Source organism: Entelurus aequoreus, linkage group LG22 (genome assembly GCF_033978785.1).
Source record: "Entelurus aequoreus isolate RoL-2023_Sb linkage group LG22, RoL_Eaeq_v1.1, whole genome shotgun sequence".
In the NCBI taxonomy this organism is placed as follows: domain Eukaryota; kingdom Metazoa; phylum Chordata; class Actinopteri; order Syngnathiformes; family Syngnathidae; genus Entelurus; species Entelurus aequoreus.
In genome coordinates, this window is record NC_084752.1 from 3,631,044 (window position 1) to 3,657,984 (window position 26,941).

Genomic DNA, 26,941 nt, shown 5'->3' on the forward strand with positions numbered 1-26,941 from the left:
TGCCAAACATGTGAGGAGGGGAATCTTGGGCTGAATGTTGCTTACTGTGTACCGGTGGAGGAGTCTGTGGGAGTGGCGCGTCTTGGCAGCGAAGTGAAGACCTCTTTGGTGGCTTCCGTCTTCGCTGACGCGTCCGGTGGTGCGGAGGTGTGGCGATGTCCTCGGGCCAAACGGAGTGGATTGGGACCAACCTTCCGTTAGGACCCCATATCAGGTCCTGGCGCTCCGAAGGGGAATAGCGGGGAGTCTCCGCCTCCATTGCTCGCAACACCATCCACGCACCTTCGTCCATCTCCTCCGACGTGCTCGTTGCGGGAGAACTTCTTCTTGCTGGCTTCCTACTGTAACGACCTGGTCGCATCGTGGTGCGGTGGTGTTCTCCCAAGGATGCAGACGGCTCGGACACAGCTTGCAGGTCGGAAAAATGATTTATTTAAGAGCTAAATCAGACAGGAGAAAACAAAAACGACTAGCATGGGAGCTAGTAAGCAAAATAATCTAGCATGAGAGCTAACAGGAAACAAGGTGGTCGTTAGTTGTTGCATGAAAGCAAATTAGGAAGCCAGGCCGAGTGAGGCCCGGGCAAAGACTAAATAGCCCTCTGATCAGTGCTCGGGCAACAGGTGCGCGTCCCGAACGCTGATCAGAGGCAGGTGAGTAAAATCTGCAGTCATGGCAACAGAAACAAACACGTGACGCAAAAGTGTAAACAAATTGTGATCCGAGCAGCGGATCCTAACACATCTCCTACAACTACAGCACCAGAATTGTGCTGCTGAAGCAAATCCGTTTTTTTGAATTTTTTGTAAGGGTCCCCCCTTACGACTTTTTTGCAAAATATTTTTTTCGTAAAATATGCATTTTCTTCCATTTTCTTACATTTACGGGTTTCGTCGGGACTCCTGATGATGTTTTGAGACATCTCCTACAACTACAGCACCAGAATTGTGCTGCTGAAGCAAGTCTGTTTTTTGAAAAAAAATTTGTGAAAAAAAGTTTTCCCAAACAAAGCATTTTCTGCCATTTTTAGGTTTTGTCGGGACTCCTGATGACGTTTTGAGACATCTCCTACAACTACAGCACCAGAATTGTGCTGCTGAAGCAAGTCCGTTTTTTTGAATTTTTTGTAAGGGTCCCCCCTTACGACTTTTTTGCAAAATATTTTTTTCGTAAAATATGCATTTTCTTCCATTTTCTTCCATTTACGGGTTTTGTCGGGACTCCTGATGACGTTTTGAGACATCTCCTACAACTACAGCACCAGAATTGTGCTGCTGAAGCAAGTCCGTTTTTTTGAATTTTTTGTAAGGGTCCCCCTTTACGACATTTTAGCAAAAAAAATTTTTTGTAAAGTATGCATTTTCTTCCATTTTTTAGGTTTTCCCGGGACTCCTGATGACGTTTTAAGACATTTCTTACAACTACAGCACCAGAATTGTGCTGCTGAAGCAAGTCCGTTTTTTAAAATTTTTTGTAAGGGTCCCCCCTTACGACATTTTAGCCAACATTTTTTTTTCGTAAAATATGCATTTTCTTCCATTTTCAGGTTTTCTCGGGACTCCTGATGACGTTTTAAGACATCTCCTACAACTACAGCACCAGAATTGTGCTGCTGAATACGGGTGTGGGTGTCAGGGACTGACGTAGAAGGAGATTTTTACAAGAAAGTTCTAAAGCTTAGTGATACATCAGATGTATCAGATTGTAGGTGGGGTTTTTTTACCCTTCACGTTCAAATTTCGCCCTATTTGTTGCATTTTTGTTGTGTTTGTAAATGATGTCGATCGAGAGGGGGGTGTGACGTTCATATGTTAATGCATAGTTAATATTGTAAATCCCACATTCTTTATTTTCATGCACACGTACATTCTCATTCAGTAAAAAATGTTTTAATTCCATCCCATTTATCAGGTGGTCTGTCATAACGTTTTAGCATTCAATCAGACATTATTGTGAAGTTTTGTATTAAAAATCCGATATACCGGCCCCCAGACACATTTTTTTCTCTAAATTTGGTCCCCCGAGTCAAAATAATTGCCCAGGCCTGTTCTAGAGTATTGTCCATTGGTAAAATGTGCTTTAATAAGATGCACACATCATTTGAGCTTTAAAAACTGAAACAATTGAAGTACCTGACTGTTCTGCGGGAAGGAATCGTGCTAGTTCCCTCTCAGCATGAGGGGTGAAGCGGACCTCCAGACTGGCAACAGGCGGCTCTCGGATCCAGCCGGCGATGGTACTGTAGGCCTCCTCTCTGTAACAGGGCGGCTGGTCCTGCTCGACTCCCGGCGGGTCTGAATCCCTGCGCTTGCCGACGCTGCTTGCCTGGCGGAAATCACTTTGGCTCAGGTATGCCTTCACTTCCTCCAGCATGGCGAGAGCATCTCCAGGCAAAGAATTAGGGAACTGACACCCGTCTTTGTTTGGAGTGTCCGCTACAGACTTGACCGCAATCTTTTTTACATTTAACTGGGCTTCTGTTGGATGGTTAGCTGACAAACAGCCGTAGTCTAGTTGTCGACAAGGCTCACAGTCATCGCTCATCCTTGTGCTGGGGGAGTCATACTCTGGAATGTAGGGTTTAATATCCAGGACCGGGGTACCCGCGATCATGTCAATGTCTGACAGATGCATTGTATCACCTAGGAACCAAACAGAGATTTTAATCTTTATTGTGCTTTTTAAAAATGTCCCCTATTATGCAAAAGTGTTATCTTGATGATGGTATGATAGTAAGGGTGTAACGGTACATGTATTTGTATTGAAACGTTTCGGTACGGGGGTTCCGGTTCGTTTCGGAGGTGTACCGAACGAGTTTCCACACGGACATATTAAGTAGCGTAACGCACGTTGTGTAAACAATGCACACCGAGGCACAACACACGGCATGCTAGCAGCTAACGGGCTAGGATAGACTGACCATACGTCCTCTTTTCACCGGACATGTCCTCTTTTGCAGAGTTTCTTAAATGCCTCAAATGTCCGGCATTTTGAGTTAGGGTTGCGTGTATTTTCAATGTACGTTCAGGGTTAAGAAGGGGTTAAAAACAAAACAAATTGTGCACGCAGCAGCATTGGTGAGGGAGGGGCAGAGAGAGAGAGAGAGAGAGAGAGAGTTATGATAAACGCGCATGCGTCACCAGGCTCTGCTTTTTATCCATAGATTTATCACATTTAATGTTTTATTATCTATAGCAGGGGTGTCAAAAGTGTGCCCCGGAGGCCATTTGCGGCCCACGGCACATTCTAAAAATAATATTAAAATAAACAAAAACATAACAAAAGTGAAATAAAAAATAGAGATGTCCGATATTATCGGCCGATATATGCGTTAAAATGTAATATCGGAAATTATCGGTATCGTTTTTTTATTATCGGTATCGTTTTTTTTTTGTTTTTTTTTGTTTTTTTTTTCATTTATTCAACATAAAAAACACAAGATACACTGACAATTAGTGCACCAACCCAAAAAACCTCCCTCCCCCATTTACACTCATTCACACAAAAGGGTTGTTTCTTTCTGTTATTAATATTCTGGTTCCTACATTATATATCAATATATATCAATACAGTCTGCAAGGGATACAGTCCGTAAGCACACATGATTGTGCGTGCTGCTGCTCCACTAATAGTACTAACCTTTAACAGTTAATTTGACTCATTTTCATTCATTACTAGTTTCTACGTAACTGTTTTTATATTGTTTTACTTTCTTTTTTATTCAAGAAAATGTTTTTAATTTATTTATCTTATTTTACAAATTTTTTTAAAAAGTACCTTATCTTCACCATACCTGGTTGTCCAAATTAGGCATAATAATGTGTTAATTCCACGACTGCATATATCGGTTGATATCGGTATCGGTTGATATCAGTATCAGTAATTAAAGAGTTGGACAATATCGGAATATCGGATATCGGCAAAAAGCCATTATCGGACATCCCTAATAAAAAAGCTTAAAAGGTTGATTGTAATTTAGAAAAAGTTGCAATGTTGACTAATAAAACAAAGCTGTTTTTTTTTCCTTTCAAACTGTCATTGCTCAAAACATAATATTGAATCAAAATTAATGTTATTATGAATTATTGACCTATCCAAAGTTCCCATTACTTCACATCAAATATTACACTAAGAAAAATATTTTTGGTGGAAGATTTTGCAAATTTGGTAAATAAATAACCCAAAAATGTATATTTTGTTGTTTTCTTACTGTACCGAAAATGAACCGAACCGTGACCTCTAAACCCAGGTACGTACCGAACCAAAATTTTTGTGTACCGTTACACCCCTAGGTGTTTGGATGTTTTTTAGGGGCTCTATAGGCAGAACTGAACGGCTCCCGTAGGCTCCGTTGCAAGCAGACTTTTGGTCGCATTTATCTAATATTTACAATGCAAAAAAAAAATAACATCCATCGTCATGTCTTACATAATAATTGTGATGGATAGGCCAAAAAAAAAACAAAAAAAACGTAGTTCCCCTTTAAGTGCCGAAAGGCGAACATGCATGTGTCGCTGCAAAACTCTCATGGAATTATAAAGCATTCAATCATCAATAAAGTGCTATATTACATGTGCAATGAAGTGTACATTATCTTTAACATCAGTACACACTAACAAGGAGGAAGGATACATTATGGGGTTTTTTTTTAGTCGCCCAGGCGTTGCACGGCTCCATCTACACGAATGGAACCAACACACGATGTGTCTGTTTAATAAGGACTAAAAACTTGAGATAAGTGAGGAAGTGTTGAGGATGATAGAGGTTGAGTTGATTCAGCTAAAAAAAATGGTTTGATATTAATAAGTTTTTATTAAATGATAAGAAAACTAAGTTTATGGTGTTTAGTGGTGCAAGGACAAATTGTGAAGCTAAATTAAAATTAAATCTAGTGGAAATTGATAAGAGTATATGAAACTAAATTCTTGGGAATAATAATTGATCATAAATTATGTTGGAAAGCGCATATTGAATATATAAAGGGAAAAATATCCAAATCCATTGCTATTCTTTATAAAGTAAGAAACATGCTGAATAAGAAATGTCTGCATATGTTATATTATTCTTTCATTTTTCCATATTTAACATAATGTGTTGAAGTTTGGAGAAATGTTTATAAAACAAACGTAGAGCCAATAATTATACTTCAAAAAAGGGTCATTAAAATAATACACAAAGCGTGCTACTATGAACATACCAATCCATTATTTATAAGTTCTAATGTGTTAACATTTTCAGATATTGTGTTTTTAAAAACAATGGAAATGATGTTTGGAGTAAAGAACAACAGCCTTCCAGCTTGTGTTCTTAAGTTATTTCAATTAAGAAGGGAAAACTATAATTTACGGGGATATTGATTTTTGAAGGAAAATAAAATACAAATGTATTTCAGTTTTAGGAGTTCAATGATGGAACAAGCTCAGTGATGAGTTGAAGACATGTACTTCTTTGTTAAGGTTCAAGAAAACCTTGAAAGGTGACATCATTGAAAATTATAAAATATAGTAACAATTACTTTCATCCCATTGATTTTTTTTTTTTTAACGTTGATGTTCCAGGCAATCTTATTTTCAGTGAAGGTATAGGATAGGCAAATATAAGCCTTGGCTTCAGCCTATTCCTTTTTCCGTCATTCTTTTTCTTTTATTTTCTTTTTGTGTGCAAATGTGTATGATTGTTAAATATGTATCATCTGTACTGTTAATCTGGTCACACAAAATGGTTGATGGTTGATGATATGACCAAAATAAACTTATTTCATTCATTCATAATGATGCACCTTTCTTATGACACAAAACAAAAAGTGTGATAGTATCCAAAACAGCTGACTGTCATTGTCGCACAACCTGCTTTAATGTGTCTTTTTTTTAATCAATGTTAAGTGAATATTGCAGCATATTTACGTTCAAACATCTTATTGTGTCTTTAAAGCCAGCGAGGCAGAGTTGTTGAGCTTTGGAAATGACAGCGCACGACCGTATTTGAGCCGTGTACACTCATATCAGGGGTCACCAACCTTTTTGAAAGCAAGAGCTACTTCTTGGGTACTGATTAATGCGAAGGGCTACCAGTTTGATACACACTTAAATAAATTGCCAGAAATAGCCAATTTGCTCAATTTACCTTTAACTCTATGTTATTATTAATAATTAATTATATTTACACTTAATTGAACGGTTTAAAAAAGGAGAAAACACGAAAAAAATGACAATTCAATTTTGAAACATAGTTTATCTTCAATTTTGACTCTTTAAAATTCAAAATTCAACCGAAAAAAAGAAGAGAAAAACTAGCTAATTCGAATCTTTTTGAAAAAATTAAAAAAAGAATTTATGGAACATCATTAGTAATTTTTCCTGATTAAGATTAATTTTAGAATTTTGATGACATGTTTTAAATAGGTTAAAATCCAATCTACACTTTGTTAGAATATATAACAAATTGGACCAAGCTATATTTCTAACAAAGACTAATCATTATTTCTTCTAGATTTTCCAGAACAAAAATTTTAAAATAAATTCAAAAGACTTTGAAATAAGATTAAAATTTGATTCTACAGATTTTCTGGATTTGCCGGAATAATTTTTTTGAATTTTAATCATAATAAGTTTGAAGAAATATTTCACAAATATTCTTTGTCGAAAAAACAGAAGCTAAAATGAAGAATTAAATTCAAATGTATTTATTATTCTTTACAATAATAAAAAAAAAAAATTACTTGAACATTGTCAGAATTGTCAGGAAAGAAGAGGAAGGAATTTAAAAGGTAAAAAGGTATATGTGTTTAAAAATCCTAAAATCATTTTTAAGGTTGTATTTTTTTTCTAAAATTGTCTTTCTGAAAGTTATAAGAAGCAAAGTAAAACAAATAATGAATTTATTTAAACAAGTGAAGACCAAGTCTTTAAAATATTTTCTTGGATTTTCAAATTCTATTTGAGTTTTGTCTCTCTTAGAATTAAAAATGTCGGGCAAAGCGAGACCAGCTTGCTAGTAAATAAATACAATTAAAAAAATAGAGGCAGCTCACTGGTAAGTGCTGCTATTTGAGCTATTTTTAGAACAGGCCAGCGGGCTACTCATCTGGTCCTTACGGGCTACCTGGTGCCCGCGGGCACCGCGTTGGTGACCCCTGACTCATACACTAAGCGGAGAGTTTTGGAACTCTTCCCCTTGCCCAGCACACTGCAAAAACTGAAATCTAAGTAAGATGAAATATCTCAAATAAGTGTGATATTTGCTTATTTTCTGTCTGATAGGATAATTCTTCTCACTAAGCAGATTTTATGTTAGAGTGTTTTACTTGTTTTAAGTGTTTTGCTCCTAAATGATGTCAGTAAGATATTACAGCTTGTTGCTGAGATTTGATGAGCTATATTGAGTAAAACATGCTTGAAACTAGAATATCAACTGTTGCAAAGCTGTGTCATCAACACTCACAAGTATAAAACTACCTTTTTAAAGTAATCATTTCTTATTTCAAGCATGTAAAAAAAAAAAAAAAAAGACTTTGACACAATTGTGTCTCATAATTAAAACAGATGACAGCCAAATGGACTTTGCTGTTTTATTTTCAATGAAACAATAGAAAATACGTACTCATATAGTAGTACATTTGTTATTAGTGAGAATATACTTATTTTAAGGTAGTTTTGGATTCATTGAGGTTAGCTAATTTGACTTGTTTTGGAAAGTCTTGACAAGCCAAATTTTCTTGTTCTATTGGCAGATAATTTTGCTTAGTTCTAATAAAATACCCCTCATTTTTGTATTTTTTTTTCTTGTTTTTGAACACCGACTTTTTGCAGTGCATTTGAAAAAGTCTGCGGTTTTAAGGACAAAAGTATGCGTTTGCGTGTGGAGAAGAGGCCTAAACGCAGAGATAAGTATCCGGGTTGGTGTGTCCATGGCCTGAGACAGGCTTGGAAAAACATGCTTATTCGCTTTAAAGCTACAGAGACAGAAAACGGGGTCTAACTTCCCAGTAGGTAAACTGTCTAAATTCCAGCATCAAGGCCAGATTTGAACTAATAAGACTTCCAGTGGGACCTCTGAGACATATTCAAAATTGTTGAACAATAGTGTAGTTAGGGGATGTTTAAGTTTGATACGTACCTATGATTTTATCCAACTTTGCGAGGGTTAGCCCCAAAGCGTTTGGGCGGTGCGGGCTGCGAGTGGAGTACACGCCGACCCTCTGACCATTCAGCCTGGGGGGCTTCACTTTGGCTTTGTAACTCATGTGCCCGTTCTTGTGAAAGAGAAAGATAACCCTGTTGTAGGAAGAAGCACAAGTGACATATCAGAATGCAGTCTTATGCCCAAATACGAGCATTATAACCTGGAACTTCAGTTGCTTCTTATGGATTTGTTTTTAATGTGCCAAACTGGAAGTTGTCCAGCCTCCTCACAACATATTGCGGTCAATTTAGGGGTGTAACGGTACGTGTATTTGTATTGAACCGTTTCGGTACGGGGGTTTCGGTTCGGTTCGGAGGTGTACCGAACGAGTTTCCACACGAACATATTAAGTAGCCGCCTCCGCTTCCTTCTGCCTCTGTTTCTGTCAGTCCTCTAGACAGCACCCAGCATTGTCCCGCCCACACAACCATCTGATTGGTTACAAACAGAGCGGTAACAGCCAATCAGCAGTGCGTATTCAGAGCGCATGTAGTCAGTGCTTAGTGTTTAGCAGGTAAGCATCAGGCAGCGGACTCTCCCCAAATGATAATAAACACCTCCCAGTCAATTACTAGTAACATCACTATGAGCCCGTTGACCTTCTAGAAATATAAAAGGCAGCTCAGCTCGCTCGCAGTCCTGGCTTGAGGTGAAGGCTAATTCGCTTTTAGCGTAACGTTAGCTCATTTTGCGGTGTGTGTGTGTGTGTGTTACGGACAGCAAAGCCCTGTCTGTCTGTTATTTCACTTGACCTTTTTCTGTGTTGATTGAGCTGTGTTGAAGCAGCAAAAAAGGACATTATGTTAAATGAAGAGTTTCCGTCTCTGATAGTTGATATAATAATGTAAGTGCATCATTAAGCCTACATGAACTCCATGGTGTTCAGGGATGAATAGTCTCTCCTATTGCTATTGTACTATTTTTTCAGCTATAGTTCCATGAATCATTAGTAATGCAGCAGCCTAGTTTTGAATGGCAGGGTCCCTGCTATCACATGTTGATACAAATATAACATTTACATAATCTTCATCATCGTATGGGCAGCTGTTTTCCGGCACCCGGACCTGAGGCCGAGGGTCTATGCCTTTTACCACCCCAGGCCCGGGGGGCCCTCCCGTTCATATGTCAGGACACACAGAAGTGAGCCAGGTCACCGAGCAGTCATCCAGGTCCGCCAGGCCACGCAAACCATTAGGAGCACGATATATCGGGCAACGCAGGATCACGTGGTCGGCAGTCTGCTCCTCCGCGCCACACTCACACGTCGCGTTAGGTGCTAAGCCCCACTGGAACATGTTTGAGCGAAAGCGACCGACACCAGTTCGGAGGCGGTTAAGCCTCACCCAGGCCACTCGTGGTAGTGAGAGGCCTGGTATTGAGCCGGTGTCAGGTATGAAGTCACGGAGTCTGGAGGAGATGGTATGCTCCAGGTCCGTGCTCCATTTGTGATTCGCCCAGTGAGCCGCCCTGATGTTGTTGTCACTGCATTGCTGCAGGAGCTTCAGGGCGGCTGGTACCAGTGGGTCTCTGGAGGGGAGGCGGGGCGTTGGCTCTGAGGAGAGTGTGAGCCTTTCATGGAGCAGGTGGTTCTCATCCATGTTTGCCCGGCCCGCCAGAGTTGCTACAGCACCTTGGCGACGAAGCTCAGCGGGTTGGATGCCTGCTAAGATGGGCAGTAGCTCCACAGGGGTGGGGCGCAGGCATCCAGTGATAACACGCAAGGCTTCGTTGATCGGGACATCAAGTTGTTTAGAGTGAGCACTGCGCGCCCAGACAGGTGCGCAGTACTCAGCAGTTGAGTAGACCAGGGCAAGTGCTGCTGTTCGCAGAGTTCTTGCCCCGGCACCCCAACCGGACCCGACCAACCGTCTCAGCAGTGAGACGCGGGTGTTGAGTTTCTTGCGTGTTGCCAAGAGGTGTTTACGGAAAGTGAGCGACCTGTCCAGGGTGACCCCAAGGTATTTAGGGTCAGGACGAGGGTCTTCAGGTGTAGGACGAGGCCGGCATAGGGTAAGGGAAGCCCCATCCGGCTTCCGTACCTCGAACCTGATCTCACGATCCGCTTCCCAATTGTATAGGTGGAAAGCTTGTGTCACCGTCTTGGATTCGCTGAGCTTCAATCTCCAGTTATGGAGGTAAGCCACTAATAAACATAATAAACATCAACTACATGCTTCCCAAATGCTGTAATAAATTAAGCATGATGAGTTGACTTGAAACTGTTTAATGTTGCACTTTTTATATGTAGAAGAAAAGTTTTGTCATTTTATTTAATCTGAGCAACAACTTGAGGCAGTTTAATGTTGATTAACGTGGGCAGAATTATTATAGTGTTCCCAATGTTAAAAGGATAAAGCCATTGTTTACACATTTGGTAAATAAATAACCAAAAAATATATATTTTGTTGTTTTCTTACTGTACCGAAAATGAACCGAACCGTGACCTCTAAACCGAGGTACGCTACCGTTCAAAAGTTTGGGGTCACTCAAACAATTTTGTGTTTGAGCCTTCATTTTTGGGACGGCGTGGCGAAGTTGGTAGAGTGGCCGTGCCAGCAATCGGAGGGTTGCTGGTTACTGGGGTTCAATCCCCACCTTCTACCATCCTAGTCACGTCCGTTGTGTCCTTGGGCAAGACACTTCACCCTTGCTCCTGATGGCTGCTGGTTAGCGCCTTGCATGGCAGCTCCCGCCATCAGTGTGTGAATGTGTGTGTGAATGTGGAAATACTGTCAAAGCGCTATACAAGTATAACCCATTTATCATTTATTATCATTTATTTATTTCTAAGAACAAGAATAGACTGTCGAGTTTCAGATGAAAGTTCTCTTTTTCTGGCCATTTTGAGCGTTTAATTGACCCCACAAATGTGATGCTCCAGAAAGTCAATCTGCTCAAAGGAAGGTCGGTTTTGTAGCTTCTGTAACGAGCTAAAGTGTTTTCAGACGTGTGAACATGATTGCACAAGGGTTTTCTAGTCATCAATTAGCCTTCCGAGCCAATGAGCAAACACATTGTACCATTAGAACACTGAAGTGATAGTTGCTGGAAAATGGGCCTCTATACACCTATGTAGATATTGCACCAAAAAGCAGACATTTGCAGCTAGAATAGTCATTTACCACATTAGCAATGTATAGAGTGTATTTCTTTAAAGTTAAGACTAGTTTAAAGTTATCTTTATTGAAAATAAGGACATTTCAATGTGACCCCAAACTTTTGAACGGTAGTGTACGTACCGAACCGAAATTTTTGTGTACCGTTACACCCTAGGTCAGTGGTCCCCAACCTTTTTGTAGCTGCGGACCGGTCAACGCTTGAAAATTAGTCCCACGGACCGGTGGGGGGGTATTTAATTTTTTTTTATTTTTTATTTTTTTACATTTTTTTTTTTTACATAATTAAATACAATCATGTGTGCTTACGGACTGTATCTCTGCAGACTGTATTGATTTATATTGATATATAATGTATATATTGTGTTTTTTGTGTTGATTTCATTAAAAAAATTTAAAAAAATAAAAATTTAAATTTCTTGTGCGGCCCGGTGGTTGGGGACCACTGCCCTAGGTCAACCTCAAAGATGCTCATACAAAACATATGACTGACGGCCTGTGCCACCTACCAGACGTGAGAATATTGCTCCAGTCCTACAAGAGCATGCTCCGGGTTATTGAAGACACTCTGCTTCAGTCGCAGCTCCGCCCTCGAGGGTCCGCAGACGGTGGGCTGTCTGGGTGTCCCGTTCTTCACAGAGAAACAGGAACTTATGTAGCCAATGGGGATGGTCTGAATGTTTCCTGCAATGACGACAACGTGGTTAAATGAGTGATCCATTGTAAGTGGTACCAACGTCGTCTTGCTATCGTCACCGTGTTCTAACGCTTCCTGAGGTGAAGCAGTCGGAGGCGGCGGCAGGTCTTCCTCAAGCTCCTGGACGCTTGCTTGTGACAAAGCGGACTGAATAGAAAGGATGTGTTTGCGATGAGTTCTGGTTGCAGTGTCCAGCATCTGCCTGTAACAAAATACCACATTTTAGACAATGGTTGTTTCAAGGAATTGTTCTTAAATATAAATTAACATTGGGTATCCAATCCAATCCAATCCACTTCATTTATATAGCACTATGAACAACAAAACTGTTTCCAGAGTGCAAAGTGATGTACCATAGCACTGATTTTCTTTCCAATCCGATACCGGGTAAAATCTAGGCCGGTATCGGATATTTTTTAATGCATTTTACTAGTAGATTTTTTTTAAACTAAAATGTAAAAAAAATATATGATGAGTTTCAATAATTTCACCTTAAAATGTAGTGTATTTTACTGTAAATGGAAAAACAGTATTGCTGTTTTTATGGTTAAAAAAAAAAGGCAGCTCAGTTGCCAGAATTTTTACTGTAAAATTTACATTTATTTTTTTACTGTAAATAAAAAAAACTTCAATTTTATAGTAACATTTTGGCACCTGAGCTGCCAGTTTTTGTTTTTTTGTTTTGTTTTTTTACCGCAAATCAACAACTGTATAGTTTTCGATGAATTGCTGTAAATGCCAAAACGGCACCACAGTTTATTACAGTAAAAAAAAAATCAGTTTTTTTCATTCAGAGAAAAATGCTGTAAAAACCACAGTAAATTTCACAATTTTACCATGAAATATTTTGCTACTTTTACATTGCACAATTTGATGGATAACTTGCTTTGAAATCATTATTATTAGTATTTATTTCTATTTAAAAAATGCTTTAAATGTTTGGTAATATATTTTTGCACAATTAGACAATATTTAAGTTAACATATTTTGCGATTGCATGGAATACATATTCTTTTTCTCTCCCAAAATAGAAAGAAAGAATACATTTAGTAAGTAAAGTTACAGTACTTTATTGATACATATTATTTCCAGGCTTTCGAGGGCCAAATAAAATGAAGTGGCGGGCCACATGGCAGTTATGTTTGGCCCCAGAGGGCCGCATCTAACAGTGAATACTATTATTACACCATTTTTTTATGCATTTTACTAGTAAATTTTTTTTAAACTAAAATGTAAAAAAATATATATGGTGAGTTTCAATAATTTCACCTTAAAATGTAGTGTATTTTACTGTAAATGGAAAAACAGTATTGCTGTTTTTATGGTAAAAAAAAAAAGGCAGCTCAGTTGCCAGAATTTTTACTGTAAAATTTACATTTATTTTTTTACTGTAAATAAAAAACACTTCAATTTTATAGTAACATTTTGGCACCTGAGCTGCCAGTTTTTGTTTTTTTGTTGTTTTTTACCGCAAATCAACAACTGTATATTTTTCGATGAATTGCTGTAAATGCCAAAACGGCACCACAGTTTATTACAGTAAAAAAAAGTACAGTTTTTTTCATTCAGAGAAAAATGCTGTAAAAAGCACAGTAAATTTCACAATTTTACCATGAAATATTTTGCTACTTTTACATTGCACAATTTGATGGATAACTTGCTTTGAAATCATTATTATTAGTATTTATTTCTATTTAAAAAATGCTTTGAATGTTTGGTAATATATTTTTGCATAATTAGACAATATTTAAGTTAACATATTTTGCGATTGCATGGAATACATATTCTTTTTTTCTCCCAAAATAGAAAGAAAGAATACATTTAGTAAGTAAAGTTACAGTACTTTATTGATACATATTATTTCCAGGCTTTTGAGGGCCAAATAAAATGAAGTGGCGGGCCACATGGCAGTTATGTTTGGCCCCAGAGGGCCGCATCTAACAGTGAATACTATTATTACACCATTTTTTTATGCATTTTACTAGTAAAATTTTTTAAAACTAAAATGTAAAAAAAATATATGGTGAGTTTCAATAATTTCACCTTAAAATGTAGTGTATTTTACTGTAAATGGAAAAACAGTATTGCTGTTTTTATGGTTAAAAAAAAAAGGCAGCTCAGTTGCCAGAATTTTTACTGTAAAATTTACATTTATTTTTTTACTGTAAATAAAAAAAACTTCAATTTTATAGTAACATTTTGGCACCTGAGCTGCCAGTTTTTGTTTTTTTGTTGTTGTTTTTTTTTTTACCGCAAATCAACAAGTGTATATTTTTCGATGAATTGCTATAAATGCCAAAACGGCACCACAGTTTATTACAGTAAAAAAAAGTACAGTTTTTTTCATTCAGAGAAAAATGCTGTAAAAAGCACAGTAAATTTCACAATTTTACCATGAAATATTTTGCTACTTTTACATTGCACAATTTGATGGATAACTTGCTTTGAAATCATTATTATTAGTATTTATTTCTATTTAAAAAATGCTTTGAATGTTTGGTAATATATTTTTGCACAATTAGACAATATTTAAGTTAACATATTTTGCGATTGCATGGAATACATATTCTTTTTTTCTCCCAAAATAGAAAGAAAGAATACATTTAGTAAGTAAAGTTACAGTACTTTATTGATACATATTATTTCCAGGCTTTTGAGGGCCAAATAAAATGAAGTGGCGGGCCACATGGCAGTTATGTTTGGCCCCAGAGGGCCGCATCTAACAGTGAATACTATTATTACACCATTTTTTTATGCATTTTACTAGTAAATTTTTTTTAAACTAAAATGTAAAAAAATATATATGGTGAGTTTCAATAATTTCACCTTAAAATGTAGTGTATTTTACTGTAAATGGAAAAACAGTATTGCTGTTTTTATGGTAAAAAAAAAAAAAAGGCAGCTCAGTTGCCAGAATTTTTACTGTAAAATTTACATTTATTTTTTTACTGTAAATAAAAAACACTTCAATTTTATAGTAACATTTTGGCACCTGAGCTGCCAGTTTTTGTTTTTTGGTTGTTTTTTTCACCGCAAATCAACAAGTGTATATTTTTCGATGAATTACAGTAAATGCCAAAACGGCACCACAGTTTATTACAGTAAAAAAAAGTACAGTTTTTTTCATTCAGAGAAAAATGCTGTGAAAACCACAGTAAATTTCACAATTTTACCATGAAATATTTTGCTACTTTTACATTGCACAATTTGATGGATAACTTGCTTTGAAATCATTATTATTAGTATTTATTTCTATTTAAAAAATGCTTTGAATGTTTGGTAATATATTTTTGCATAATTAGACAATATTTAAGTTAACATATTTTGCGATTGCATGGAATACATATTCTTTTTTTCTCCCAAAATAGAAAGAAAGAATACATTTAGTAAGTAAAGTTACAGTACTTTATTGATACATATTATTTCCAGGCTTTCGAGGGCCAAATAAAATGAAGTGGCGGGCCACATGGCAGTTATGTTTGGCCCCAGAGGGCCGCATCTAACAGTGAATACTATTATTACACCATTTTTTTATGCATTTTACTAGTAAAATTTTTTAAAACTAAAATGTAAAAAAAATATATGGTGAGTTTCAATAATTTCACCTTAAAATGTAGTGTATTTTACTGTAAATGGAAAAACAGTATTGCTGTTTTTATGGTTAAAAAAAAAAGGCAGCTCAGTTGCCAGAATTTTTACTGTAAAATTTACATTTATTTTTTTACTGTAAATAAAAAAAACTTCAATTTTATAGTAACATTTTGGCACCTGAGCTGCCAGTTTTTGTTTTTTTGTTGTTGTTTTTTTTTTACCGCAAATCAACAAGTGTATATTTTTCGATGAATTGCTATAAATGCCAAAACGGCACCACAGTTTATTACAGTAAAAAAAAGTACAGTTTTTTTCATTCAGAGAAAAATGCTGTAAAAAGCACAGTAAATTTCACAATTTTACCATGAAATATTTTGCTACTTTTACATTGCACAATTTGATGGATAACTTGCTTTGAAATCATTATTATTAGTATTTATTTCTATTTAAAAAATGCTTTGAATGTTTGGTAATATATTTTTGCACAATTAGACAATATTTAAGTTAACATATTTTGCGATTGCATGGAATACATATTCTTTTTTTCTCCCAAAATAGAAAGAAAGAATACATTTAGTAAGTAAAGTTACAGTACTTTATTGATACATATTATTTCCAGGCTTTTGAGGGCCAAATAAAATGAAGTGGCGGGCCACATGGCAGTTATGTTTGGCCCCAGAGGGCCGCATCTAACAGTGAATACTATTATTACACCATTTTTTTATGCATTTTACTAGTAAATTTTTTTTAAACTAAAATGTAAAAAAATATATATGGTGAGTTTCAATAATTTCACCTTAAAATGTAGTGTATTTTACTGTAAATGGAAAAACAGTATTGCTGTTTTTATGGTAAAAAAAAAAAAAAGGCAGCTCAGTTGCCAGAATTTTTACTGTAAAATTTACATTTATTTTTTTACTGTAAATAAAAAACACTTCAATTTTATAGTAACATTTTGGCACCTGAGCTGCCAGTTTTTGTTTTTTGGTTGTTTTTTTCACCGCAAATCAACAAGTGTATATTTTTCGATGAATTACAGTAAATGCCAAAACGGCACCACAGTTTATTACAGTAAAAAAAAGTACAGTTTTTTTCATTCAGAGAAAAATGCTGTGAAAACCACAGTAAATTTCACAATTTTACCATGAAATATTTTGCTACTTTTACATTGCACAATTTGATGGATAACTTGCTTTGAAATCATTATTATTAGTATTTATTTCTATTTAAAAAATGCTTTGAATGTTTGGTAATATATTTTTGCATAATTAGACAATATTTAAGTTAACATATTTTGCGATTGCATGGAATACATATTCTTTTTTTCTCCCAAAATAGAAAGAAAGAATACATTTAGTAAGTAAAGTTACAGTACTTTATTGATACATATTATTTCCAGGCTTTTGAGGGCCAAATAAAATGAAGTGGCGGGCCACATGGCAGTTATGTTTGGCCCCAGAGGGCCGCATCTATCAGTGAATACTATTATTACACCATTTTTTTATGCATTTTACTAGTAAAAAAATTTTAAACTAAAATGTAAAAAAATATATTTTGTGCAAATAAACGTAATGTGTCAGGTAAAATGTACAAAGTAGCATATTTTAAGTGTTGCTGCTCTTGTGGAATCATCTTAAAATGATATAAAATCCCAGGGCATTATTCAGCACTATCTTATTTGTATTCAATTCTGTATTTAGTGTCTCCAAATACGCTACAATAAAAGGATACATGCACAAGCTGTTTTATAATACTGAGAGACTCGTTTTACTAGCAAGTACGTTTCTTAAAACAACCACTTAGGTAAAGACATCATGCTTGGAAAATGTGAGGGGATGGATATCCCAGGAGAGCCCAACTTTGAAGCAATGGACGGAAACAACAATGGACGTATATAAAATGGAGAAGATAACTGCCTTTATTCATTATAAATTGGAGAAATTTACTTCATACTGGGAAAACTGGGTCAATTAAGTCACGTCTCATAAGCCTGACTTTAATTTTTCGAATTAGTGATTGTCCTGCTCAAAAAAAAAAAAGGATTACTCCCTATGTGTACAGGTATGTATGTATATATATATATGTATGTGTGTGTGTTTATATATATATATATATATATATATATATATATATATATATATATATATATATATATATATATATATATATATATATATATATATATATATATATATATATATATATATATAAATGTTTTTTGTTTATATCCCAACCATACCACCCACCCCCCCAAAAAGAAAGTAACAGCAAAAAAAACAACAACAAAGTAATATCTACAAATACATCAATTAAATAAACAAAAAATAAATGATAATACATTAATAATAATAATAATCATAAAAAAATAATTAAAAAATATATAAACAGATACAAACTGTATATATATATATATATATATATATATATATATATATATATACAATTAAAAAATAAATGATAATACATTAATAATAATAATAATCATAAAAAATAAAATAAAAATATATAAACAGATACAAACGGTATATATATATATATATATATATATATATATATATATATATATATATATATATATATATATATATATATATATATATATATATATATATTCAGTTTGTATCTGTTTATATATATATATATTTTTTTTTAATGATTATTATTATTATTAATGTATTATCATTTATTTTTTGTTTATTTAATTGATGTATTTGTAGATATTACTTTGTTGTTGTTTTTTTTGCTGTTACTTTCTTTTTGGGGGGGGTGGGTGGTATGGTTGGGATATAAACAAAAAAAATTTGGACATTTAGGGCAGACAACAGCTATATGATGTATGTGAATATGATGTAACGGATAGGAATGTCTGATGCTGGATGTCAATAAAAAGAAAAAGAAAAAAAAAATGTGAGGGGAAACGTTGAAAAAGGAAGACAAAGATGGAAAGGTGGATGGAAGGAATTACAAAAACAACAGGAATGACATTAGAGATAGAGCGGTGGAAAGAGCAGAGTGGAAAAGACTGGTGCATGATATCATCCAAGGTCGACATCGACTAGACCAGGAGTCGGCAACCCAAAATGTTGAAAGAGCCATATTGGACCAAAAATACAAAAACAAATCTGTCTGGAGCCGCAAAAAGTTAAAAGCCATATTACATACAGATAGTGTGTCATGAGATATAAATTGAATTAAGATGACTTAAAGGAAACTAAATGACCTCTAATATAGCTACAAATGAGGCACAATGATGCAATATGTACATATAGCTAGCCTACATAGCATGTTAGCATCGATTAGCTTGCAGTCATGCAGTGACCAAATATGTCTGATTAGCACTCCACACAAGTCAATAACATCAACAAAACTCACCTTTGTGCATTCATGCACAACGTTAAAAGTTTGGTGGACAAAACGAGACAGAAAAAAACACAAAATACGTCCTAGAAAGTCGGAGAAAGTTATACATGTAAACAAACTACGGTGAGTTGAAGGACCGCCAAAATTAGTAGGACAAAACGGCGCTCGCCAAATACTCGAATCAGTGAAGCATGTTTAATATAAACAGTGTGATTTATAACAATTAGGGAGGTTTGTGTCATGTTTGTCCTCCTACAGAAAGCATATTAAAACAAAAAATATATTTTTTTCCCCTCATCTTTTTACATTTTTCATACAATTATGAAAAAGCTCCAGAGAGCCACTACGCCGGCGCTAAAGACTAGAGCCGCGGGTTGCCGACCTCTGGACTAGACCGAACCTAAGAAGAAGAAGAAAAGTTTCTTAAACAAATGACAGACTGAATGACTGAGCACATTACGTACTTACCCGGGCGGAAGAAAAGGTAGTTGGCGCCAATCGCTTTTCATATAAACAGGATCTCAATGATTTAGTTACGTTACACTGTGTTCCTCTTACGACATACATTATCTCAATTAACTAAAGTATCAAAAGTATCGATGTTTTGATTTGACAATTCGATATTCGAGCGTAAAGATCTGCATCTCGGCGGTATCACTATTGCTGCAGATAAATTAAACAACAAAAAGTAATTCAATTGAAAGCGTTTCAAAATAACAATTGATAAAATAATTTTCAAATAATAAAAACAAGTCACAATAAGTCAAAACTAATCTGTAAAACAGAATAAAACAATAAAAGACAACAGAATACCTAAAAATAAAAGTGGGGTTTAAGACGACACACATGTTCTAATAAATGCGTTCCAATACATTAATTTAATTATTTCAACTCTATGTCTAGGACAGTGGTTCTTAACCTTGTTGGAGGTACCGAACCCCACCAGTGTCATATGCGCATTCACCGAACTCTTCTTTAGTGAAAAATAAAATTGTTTTTTTTCAAATTCAAGACAAAGTTATATGTTTTTGGGAACACTTTAGTATGGGGAACATATTCTAAGTAACAAAGACTTAATTTAGAGTTATTTGGACACTAGGGAAACATATTCTAAGTAATAAAGACTTAATTTAGAGTTATTTGGTTAGGGTTAGGGTTAGAGAGTTAGAGTCAGGGTTAGAGGGTTAGGGTTATAATAAGGCCATGCCGAATTAAGCATTAATAAGAACTTAATAATGACTAGTTAAGAGCCAATATGTTACTAATTTGCATGTTAATAAGCAACTAATTAATGGTGAATATGTTCCCCATACTAAAGTGTTACCATGTTTGTTTTACTGGTGCACAAAATGAAGCGTGCATGAACATCACCTTGTTCAAACAACAAAACCAACACAGTGCATAAACTCACAACAAATTACACACCTGCAAATCAATGTGACTTCTGCTGTTGCCGTATCCGCAATACGCCGATAGGGAGAAGTTTGTATTTACACGATGAGTCGGGTGTGTTTTGACCTCCGCCTAACCCCTGAGGCCGACTCACAGAACCCCTAGGGTTCCATCGAACCCAGGTTAAGAACCACTGATCTAGGACCAAATAAGTATACAATATTTTCTATGCTAGCTAAAAACTCATCTTAAATTTGACGAACTTTTAGGATAAGAATAGCAGTGAAGTTTGGACAGGATTTTCCGTGTTATTGAGCGCCCCAGAAGGTGTCTCCAAACATTTTCCTGGCTGGTGAATATTTATTACATATTTTTAGTATATCATTGGGTTGCATATGTGCACTTAGTACTTGTTGTCACATATTTTAAAAGAGACACAAAGTATACATTTGTATGAACATATAAACATATATATATATTGTTTTTATATTGGCTTTATAGTTATTTATTTTTGGTTTTTATTCAGTCATTGGTGGAGCTAAGGATAATATTTGAATATTGTTTTTAATGTTTTTGTGCAGCACTTTGGAAACATTTTTGTTGTTTAAATGTGCTATACAAATAAAGTGGCTTGGATTGGATATACATTAAAAAAGACATTGTTCCGCTAACCACGTGTTGTTCTCGTCAGTGTTTTTCAACCTTTTTTTTTGAGCCGAGGCACATTTTTTTCATTGGAAAAATCCACTAACAGAAAACATAAAAAAATGAAACTCAGCAGCAGTAAAAAGTCCTTCTCGCAATTGTTGGATTTAAATCCAAACCATAACCAAGCATGCATCACTACAGCTCTTGTCTCAAAGTAGGTGTACTGTCACCACCTGTCACATCACACCCTGACTTATTTGGACTTTTTGGCTGTTTTCCTGTGTGTCGTGTTTTACTTCTTGTCTTGCGCCCCTACTTTGTTGTTGATTGTTATGTCATGTTCGGATGTACTTTGTGGACGCCGTCTGCTGCTCCCACACGCTGTAAGTCTTTGCTGTCGTCCAGCATTCTGTTTTTGTTTGCTTTGCAGCCAGTTTTCTTTCTCTCTGGCACTCATGGAGGGCGGACGCTCTCCTTCCCTCTCCCTTATCTCTCCTGCTTGCTTCTTTGTCTTGTCTTAACTTTCTTGTTGCTTCTTTTTGCACTGCTCTCCAAATCTAAACATTGGAACTATTTAACTGGCCTCAAGGAAATTGACAAGATCTTGGGTTTGGCGGAACCTGCTTGTCGTGACGAAGCGGTTGTGGCTGGACACGCGACGGACTCTTGGGAGAAGAAGGAGTGCCGCGTGCCTGGCGACCCTTTTCTATGGAGGACGTGAAGATATCCACCTATTGGGAATGATGACAACAGGACATCTGCTGATTGGAGTAAGCGTTGCTCGGGTTTGTCCAAAAATTGGAAGTTGCTGGCAGTCTTCAAAGTACCCCAAAGCTGCAAAGGATGCGGGAAGAACTGTGAACACTCTTGTGATTTTGGATCACATCGGACTGTCTGCCCCGCGGGATTTTTGAGGACCGGTCATAGACAATTTAGAGTGAAAAGCTAATTTTATTTTCACTCGCATACAAAACATTCTAACTTGGATTGTTTCCCTGGCTTGGAGACTCTCCCGAAGGACAGTGCAGCGAAGACACAACAAACTCCCTTATTGTCTCTCATGGACACACACCTGTTGTTGTTGTTGACTTTGGACTGACTGGCAAGAACACCAAGGAAGCAGAGACACACTACGGGCTTACACACACACTTGCAACCACAAAAATATACGCCACACACACTTACCCCAACCCCAATCCAACGCCCTCGACGCAAATCCCATAGGGGTGATGAATGGATGGTCAGCGCCTGAGAGCTGCGGCCTACCATCATGACCTCGCACTCCCTCCCCTCTGTTGCTAGATGTCTCGAGATGTACGTTGTAATATGTATATGTGCTTTGCTATGGAGGTTTTTTCCCACTCCAGACTGGGCCCCCTTAGGAGCCCAGTCTAGATTGTATTTTTTTACTCATCCTTCCCCAGCGTTTTACCTTTTTCCCCCATCTTTTACGGGGCGCCTTGTGGCGACCCATCAGCGTTCCTGTTCTGTAACCCTGTACACTGTTTGTTTGTCTAATCTTGAACGGGTTTGTGCTGAAAACAAAGTTTTGTTGTACTTGTGCAATGACAATAAAGACCTACCTTCAGTTTTAGTTGAGTTTTGCATAGCCATCCCTAAGCTTCAATGTCTTTTCTTAGCGGCACTCGCATTTTGTTTATTTTTGGTTTAAGCGTTAGATACCTTTTTACCTGCACACTGCCTCCCGCTGTCGTCTGCATATTGTGATCACGGCAAACCATTTTCCCGACATCCACAAAATCCTGCTAAATTCTACTGAGAACACTGCAAAAACTGAAATCTAGGTAAGATGAAATATCTCAAATAAGGCTGATATTTGCTTATTTTCTGTCTGATAAGATAATTCTTCTCACTAAGCAGATTTTATGTTAGAGTGTTTTACTTGTTTTAAGTGTTTTGCTCCTAAATGATGTCAGTAAGATATTACAGCTTGTTGCTGAGATTTGATGAGCTATATTGAGTCAAACATGCTTGAAACTAGGGCTGCAACTAACGATTAATTTGATCATCGATCGATTATTACTTCGATTATTAATCTGATAAAAGAGACAAACTACATTTCTATCCTTTCCAGTATTTTATTGAAAAAAACAGCATACTGGCACCATACTTATTTTGATTATTGTTTCTCAGCTGTTTGTAAATGTTGCAGTTTATAAATAAAGGTTTTTGTTTTTTTTAAAAAGCATAGATCTAACGAATCGATGACTAAATTAATCGGCAACTATTTTTATAATCGGTTTTAATCGATTTAATCGATTAGTTGTTGCAGCCCTACTTGAAACTAGAATATCAAGTGTTGCAAAGCTGTGTCATCAACACTCACAAGTAGAAAACTACTTTTTCGAAGTAATAATTTCTTATTTCAAGCATAAAAAAAAAAATCATGATTTTGACAAAATTGTGTCTCATAATTAAAACAGATGACAGCCAAATGGACTTTGCTGTTTTATTTTCAATGAAACAATAGAAAATAGGTACTCATATAGTAGTACAGTTGGCACAGTACAGCAAACTGACAGTTAATATTTAAACATTTAACATGTGACATTTCAGAAATAGTTCATGCACATTCAGATAAATTCTTCAAAATTACGATTTATAAAAATTTGGCCGGGGGCCGGGCTGTATATATGCACACTAATTGACTGAAAGAGCACGCACTTGGCGTGATGATGTCATGTTGTTGATGGAAAAATGCATTTTTAGACAATATGATTTGCCTGAGCGGCTAGGAGACCCCGAGAGTAACAAGCGCTTGCCTTGTTGCCTTTCCATTAAGAACCATAAACTAGTTTTTAATATAAGTTTGCTGGTTTCAAGAAATGTAATGCTGGGCGCTTATCATTATGTCAAGATAATGGCACTAACATTTACTTCATTTAAGAATATTTTTCAACATATTGAGCAAAAAGGTCTCTTTTTTTTTTCTACCAAGAAAAGTGCACTTGTTATTAGTGAGAATATACTTATTTTAAGGTATTTTTGGGTTGTTTGAGGTTAGCTAATTTTACTTGTTTTGGAAAGTCTTGACAAGCCAAATTTTCTTGTTCTATTGGCAGATAATTTTGCTTAGTTCAAATAAAATACCCCTCATTTTTGTATTTTTTTTCCTTCTTGTTTTTGAACACTGACTTTTTGCAGTGCATGAATTGATTAACGTGGACCCCGACTTAAACAAGTTGAAAAACTTATTGGGGTGTTACCATTTAGTGGTCAATTGTACGGAATATGTACTGTATTGTGCAATCTACTAATACAAGTCTCAATCAATCAATGCTGCCACCTACTGGTATGGAAGAGTATTACACGGTGACTCTGCCGAGCTCTAGACAGCACAGACACTCAACAACGGCACATTATTTGCGGATTATAATTACTGGTTAGCAAAAAATATTTTAAACCCAATTGGGTGACATTACGTCATCTCCCACGGCATAAAAACACTAGTTTGCGTGACAATCGAACGGCATTGCGTCGTTACGACTTTAAGTAACTTTAAAGACGGCTTACCGAAGATTCTTGATTTCCTTCCGCATCACAGACACCTGCCGTTTCAGTGAGCTTACGTGTTCCACGCAGCAGTCGCAGGCAGGACTCATTTTGGACACAAAAACAATAATTACAGTTTCAAAATAATAGCTTTTTTTTTTTTGCTAGCAGTTAGCAAACGCAACACACGTTACGCAACGCGACTCTTCTTTTACAACCTAAATAAATGCTGTACAGCACGCTACTGCCTCCTATGGTCATTGTGGGTACTGCATCAAGGGTGTGTCAACGAGAACAGCTCGTCACGTTTTGTCTCGTCTATCTTTTTTCACCCATTCTTGCTAGAATTATTATTTTCTTTTTCTTTATTACAAGGTGTTTAATCAATCATCCTCTAGGGGGGAAAAATGATGAATAGATTCCATTGTAGGACGCTGCAATTTATTTTTACCAGCAGAGGGCAGAACAATAATTTCCAGCTGTATGTTTATTGTCGCAAATATCTTTGTTATTGTTGTTAAATATTAATAAATATTAAGGTGATGATATTACATTCACATACATACAAATATTTAGATTACATTAAATAGTAGCTTTTTTATTGCAGTTTTGTATTTGTGAATTGAAACAACGTTGATGTCCAACGTTGAATCCACGTTGTTGGTTGGGAAATGACCACATTTCAATGGTCAAATCAATGTCACAACCTAACTTTCAATAAAGGTCATCAAAAAGCACGTTGTTTCAACGTTGTATTTTTGTTGTAGAATATTAGTTGGGAAATGACCAAAATTCAATGGTCATATCAACGTCAGAACCCAACATTGATTAAACATTGTCAAAAAGCATGTTGTTTCAAAGTTGTATTTGTGTTGTAGAATATTAGTTGGGAAATGACCAAGATTCAATGGTCATATCAACGTCAGAACCCAACATTAATTAAACGTTGTCAAAAAGCATGTTGTTCCACGTTGTTGGTTGGGAAATGACCAAATTTCAATGGCCGAACTTTTCGTCAAAAAGTATGTTGTTTCAACGTTGTATTTGTGTTGTAGAATATTAGTTGGGAAATGACCAAAATTCAATAGTCAAATCAACGTCAGAACCCAACATTAATTAAACATTGTCAAAAAGCATGTTGTTTCAACGTTGTATTTGTGTTGTAGAATATTAGTTCGGAAATGACCAAAATTCAATGGTCAAATCAACGTCAGAACCCAACATTAATTAAACGTCATCAAAAAGCACGTTGTTTCAACGTTGTATTTGTGTTGTACAATATTAGTTGGGAAATGACCAAAATCCAATGGTCAAATCAACGTCAGAACCCAACATTAATTAAACATTGTCAAAAAGCATGTTGTCCCACCTTGTTGGTTGGGAAATGACCAAATTTCAATGTTCAAATCAACATCACAAACTGACTTTGATTAAAGGTCATCAAAAAGCATGTTGTTTCAACGTTGTATTTGTGTTGTAGAATATTAGTTGGGAAATGACCAAAATTCAATGGTCAAATCAACGTCAGAACCCAACATTGATTAAACGTTGTCAAACAGCATGTTGTTTCAACGTTGTTGGTTGGGAAATGACCAAATTTCAATGTTCAAATCAACGTCAGAACCCAACATTGAATAAACGTCATCAAAGGATTGAGTTGCTCAACGTCAGGACCTAATTCAACAAGTTCTCAACGTTGTTTTAATGTCTTGTGCCTTAACAAAAAAATGTGCGGATGCAAAAGCAAGTAGATGAAATGTAACACTAAATGTAAATTATGCATATTCACGAGAATGCTAAGTACTGATGTGACAAAAATGAAGAGGCTCATGAGTTTAAAGGCTAAAGCAATATCGTTTATTAGGTGAAAAAAAACGGCTACAAATTAGCACAAATAAATCCATGGTTGAACATTGATATTGTTGCATGAGATAAGTACAATCCAACAAACAACAAACAGTTAGCAAACAAAATCCATGGATTTAATTTAAATAAACTCATTAATTTCCTCTTTATTCAGCTTGCACTAAAAATACGAAACTGAAAGGAACGTCAATAAAACGACGCGGCGGTGCTTCGAGGTGCGTTCGCACTTGTCATGTCAGAAAAGAACTCTGCTGCGTTGGTCACACTTGATTGACAGTGCAAAGGCGATCATTCCAATTCTGTTGTGCAACGAAGCGGGCAGACCAAGACTGCTCGGGCCCGCTTGCAAGTGAACTAGAGGGCGGTCCGGTTCACTTGAGTTTAAAGGCGAAAGCAATAAAGGCACGGACGGAGCAGCGTTAAAGGTGACAGCAAAAAAAAAAAAGCATGCAGAAATGACAAATCTGTACGTAATAGCATATAAAATTAAAGCTGCAAGCAGCGTTGGTCGGGTCCGCATTTTGGCAGGTGCTAGTCCTAGGTGTCCCAATACTTTTGTCCAGTGGTAGTCCTGAGT

At 36.1% G+C, this 26,941-nt stretch overlaps 1 protein-coding gene across 2 annotated transcripts in view; it reads right to left on the reverse strand.

Annotated features, from left to right (window-relative positions):
- Positions 1–26,941, reverse strand: part of LOC133639891 (tRNA (adenine(37)-N6)-methyltransferase-like) — a 48,382-nt gene that overhangs the window by 6,201 nt on the left and 15,240 nt on the right. Inside the window, exons 1-5 of one of the 2 annotated variants that reach the window (XM_062033576.1) lie at positions 24,520–24,765; positions 12,054–12,196; positions 11,807–11,981; positions 8,116–8,273; positions 2,133–2,642 (exon numbers count right to left, since the gene is read on the reverse strand). In XM_062033576.1, coding sequence (XP_061889560.1) covers positions 2,133–2,642; positions 8,116–8,273; positions 11,807–11,981; positions 12,054–12,196; positions 24,520–24,608 — 1,075 coding nt within the window. In that variant the 5' untranslated portion in view covers positions 24,609–24,765. Of the gene's footprint in view, positions 1–2,132; positions 2,643–8,115; positions 8,274–11,806; positions 11,982–12,053; positions 12,197–24,519; positions 24,766–26,941 lie in introns of those variants that run through there. The other variant, XM_062033575.1, reaches the window with a different exon arrangement.